The following is a 3,514-nucleotide window of genomic DNA, read 5'->3' on the forward strand; positions in this document are numbered from 1 at the left end:
AAATGAAAGCACCAATTGGAATGTTTTGAGAACAGCACAAAGAAGACCATAGATAAATTACTTCTTAAATTCTACCACGTGCTGAATGTGCCATCTGAGAATACATCATGTGACCTTTTTGATTCCAGGGATGACATAATAGAGACCATGATCCCTGGGCCGGTTCCTGAATGTATCTCCTGTTCCAAACTATCATAACTTAACACATTTAATACTTTCCAGGATGAACCAGAAACCACTTGGTACTTTTCCCTCTCTCCATGTTTTATTATTTTTCCAAATTCTTCCATTTTTTCTTTTTCCTTACATGAAAATATTTAAATTTACTCCCATACTGTTCCATCTAAGATCATATCAAACAAATATCTCTTTTTTTCTTTGAATGGCAAGTTAGTCTCCCATTTAATTCTTAATTCTTTTAAAAAATACTAAGGAAAATACAGGTACACATCTATGTTTAATGTTCAAATAAGAAAATAGCAGATAGTTGTCGACATTTGCCAACATCAGTTATAATCTTTGTTCCCTGCATAATCTGGTAGTTCTCTGGTAGATCAGTTGTTATTAGGATGACGTTCATAAACTGAAGATGGCTGATGAGTTGGCCTTGAAAGTGAAGTAGCTGATGTATCAGCTATCACTGGCACTGGAAAGCGTGGGTTGCACCCTGGTTGAAGTTTAGGAAAATGACCTTCATTTGCAGATATGTTCTGATATGTATTTGGAAAAGTAGAAGGCTCCAACATCAGTCCAAAATAATTGCTCTGTTTGGGAGATAAGATACTCTACTGAGAAGTAGAAATTCTACTTCAAATGGAGTTCACAACACGGCCATTTATTTCATTGTAACTGCTTTGAGAGTGTCCATGGACAGTGGTCAACTGATTGAAAATAGCTCGTTGATCCACTGCAATTTGTTCTGTTGGTCTGACATTGATGATGGAGGAGAAAAATCACCTCTGATCGGGGTAGTTGTATCACCAATTATGTGGCCAGTAGAGGGCTTTCTCATTAGAGGCATGTTTAAATTTGCAGAAGGTAAAAATGCACTTTCTTCAATAGTGTCAGCCACAAATTCAGAATTATTATTATCCACATTATACCCTGCTTTAAAGTGCTGCTCTTTGAAGTCTTCAGGCAATGAAGATACCAGAGAGGAATTTTTAATCCCAACTCTTCTTTTTATTCTCACTAAAACCTGGGGACAGCCTCGTTTAAAATTTGGATTATGATAAAAGTGCAGCTATAAACAAAGGAGAAACATTTTAGTAATATTTATACCAAAATACAAGACTACAATAAGCCTAACGTATAAAACCTGATTCCACGTTTACTATACAAGGATAATATCATCAAAATATGAACATTGCTAACAATATTTTGAAGTTCCTTATTTGGAAAATACACATTTAATTATTATAGTCATCAAATTTAAATGTTAGCATTTACAGTAATGGTGAATGCCACTTTTGAAAAGCAGATTTAATACCTTTATATGAATTTCTGGAAAGATTCATAGTTGTAAGCAAAGTTTCTCATAATCTTGAATAATTAAGGCACTGTCCTCATTTTTTAGAGTAAAGTATTTTAGCCTTAATAGTTTTATACAATTTTCAAAATCTAGCTTTACATTTATATTACCATAGATTGATGTACAAAATAAAATTTTATACATAAGTTACCAATTCGTAACTAAAATTTGTGTATACCTTGCTTGAAACAGAGGCTTCTTTTTCTTCTGCTAGAAAGTCAACTAGACAAGCAGATCTTTGAAATTTCTGCCGCACTTTCCTAAACCCATAAAAGTTAATGGGTCTAAGTAAACTTTTCATACTTCCAGTTTCAAATATTCTGAAAGGGGCCTTTTTTTCCAAAACTTCCTTCTTCAAGACAACTTCATCAATCACTATGGAAGATCCATTATCACCCCACCAGATGGATTTAAATTGGTCACTCCCAGACATTTTCCAGAGCTTTCTTGGAAATGTCAGAGAACCAAAATCATTATCTTCATCTGGTTCAGAGACACAATGTGTGTAACATGGTCTTTTTATCAAGGATTCTTCAGACAAATTCTGAAAAGCATTTTCTTCAATCATAGAACTCAAGTCCAAGTCCCCAGAGAATGTTTGATCACACAATAGAGATCTACCGGAGTTTCCTGAGCCAGTTGGTCCATCTTTATGAGACATATCTTGAATTTCTGAAGAAATATGTGCCATCTCAAATAACTTTTTCTACAGCTACATTTCTAATCTGCATGATTTTGAGCACTGCAGCTTCAAATGCTGCTTTGGCAGGCCTGAACAGATAAACTGCTAGGCCTTCACAATGGTTCTCATCTTGAGAAGCTGTGACATCACAAAACGACTGGTATCCCAGCAACTCAAGTGTAACATTCAGCCAGTGTTTACTTGTCATTCATCCAGTTAAAATGAAACATATAGGATGATTTTTTTACAGTGTGATCTGCAAACATTATCCCAACACATTTTTATAAATAATTTAGTTTTGGGGTGTATGAAATAAAATCAATCTCCATACTTTTGTATTGAAATTTATGCCATATTTGTGAACAGAGTATAAATATAGCACAAATTATATAAAATAACTTTAAAGTTTTGGAATTTAAAGTGAAATTCGTGTAAAACTTGTACAGAAAATATATATCTATTTCAATATCATTTGTAATTAAATTGAAACATAATTTGATTAGGAAATGGAAGTAGGTATTTATCTGTGTACTATATAATAAGTAGTTCAATATTCAAAACATGAGCAGATTAAATGTCAGTTTATTTGTTTTGTATATAAATAAATGGTAAATAATTATGAAATAAAATTAGATAAAAATAATGCATCAAATTTAAGAAATCCCAAAAGGCGGAATTTTTGATTTAAATTGTAATTCATTTCTATAAGTAAAACAAATGTAATTTAATATTCTACTCTAAAATTACAAAAGAGAGAAACTTATTGTATATTTACGAATGTTTATTTTTGCCATTCATTCAATCAGAGGTTTTTCAGTCCCTAGAAACAATAAATTTTCTTTCCATCTTTATAATCCATTCAATTGTGGCTTCTGTTAAGTGTTCTAAAATGATGTTTATAAGTACACTTATGCACAAGATCCTGGGTTCAATCAGCAGTGCCTCCATTAAGGGGTAAACAAACAATCAAAAAACAAATAAATAACACTATATGTGATTTGGGGTGGAAAAGACCAGGAAATGCATTTTTGGAAGGAATATGTATCTCAGTCCTGAAACATTTGACATTGTTAGTAAAATATGGCATTTCAAGGCAAGTGTTTTGTTCACTAAATGTATATAATAGCTATGTTCTGTATCAGTAAACTGTAGAAAATCCAGTTCTATCAAAAGTTATATTCTTTATTTAGAAATAAATTCCTTTAAACATAAGCCAAATTAAAAATGAGGGATAAAATTTTTCAATAAATAAATGTAAACTCAATCTGTAATGTAAATTTTTCTTTCAGTATGTGAACATT

The 3,514-nt window shown here is 31.9% G+C and overlaps 1 protein-coding gene across 2 annotated transcripts; it reads right to left on the bottom strand.

The window, feature by feature from the left end:
* Positions 1-438: 438 nt before the first annotated feature.
* LOC140695214 (heat shock transcription factor, Y-linked-like) lies at positions 439-2,335 on the bottom strand. 2 transcript variants are annotated; one of them, XM_072958068.1, is made up of 2 exons: positions 1,710-2,335; positions 439-764 (listed from the first exon to the last, which is right to left on the bottom strand). In XM_072958068.1, the coding sequence occupies exons 1-2, from the start codon at positions 2,220-2,222 to the stop codon at positions 555-557; spliced, it is 723 nt and encodes a 240-aa protein (XP_072814169.1). In that variant the 5' UTR covers positions 2,223-2,335; the 3' UTR covers positions 439-554. The 2 variants fall into 2 exon arrangements, with proteins under 2 accessions (XP_072814169.1, XP_072814167.1); XM_072958066.1 differs by having other exon boundaries at positions 606-1,243.
* Between the last annotated feature and the right edge of the window lie 1,179 nt (positions 2,336-3,514).

This window comes from Vicugna pacos, unplaced genomic scaffold, assembly GCF_048564905.1.
Source record: "Vicugna pacos unplaced genomic scaffold, VicPac4 scaffold_191, whole genome shotgun sequence".
Taxonomy (NCBI): domain Eukaryota; kingdom Metazoa; phylum Chordata; class Mammalia; order Artiodactyla; family Camelidae; genus Vicugna; species Vicugna pacos.

Bases quoted from the DNA above. Each gene is read 5' to 3' on its own strand.
- LOC140695214 (XM_072958066.1), bottom strand. From the start codon at position 2,222: ATGGCACATATTTCTTCAGAAATTCAAGATATGTCTCATAAAGATGGA. The intron at 1,244-1,709 runs GTATACACAAAT...CTTTGTTTATAG, and splicing joins AAGCCTCTGTTTCAAGCAAG to CTGCACTTTTATCATAATCC.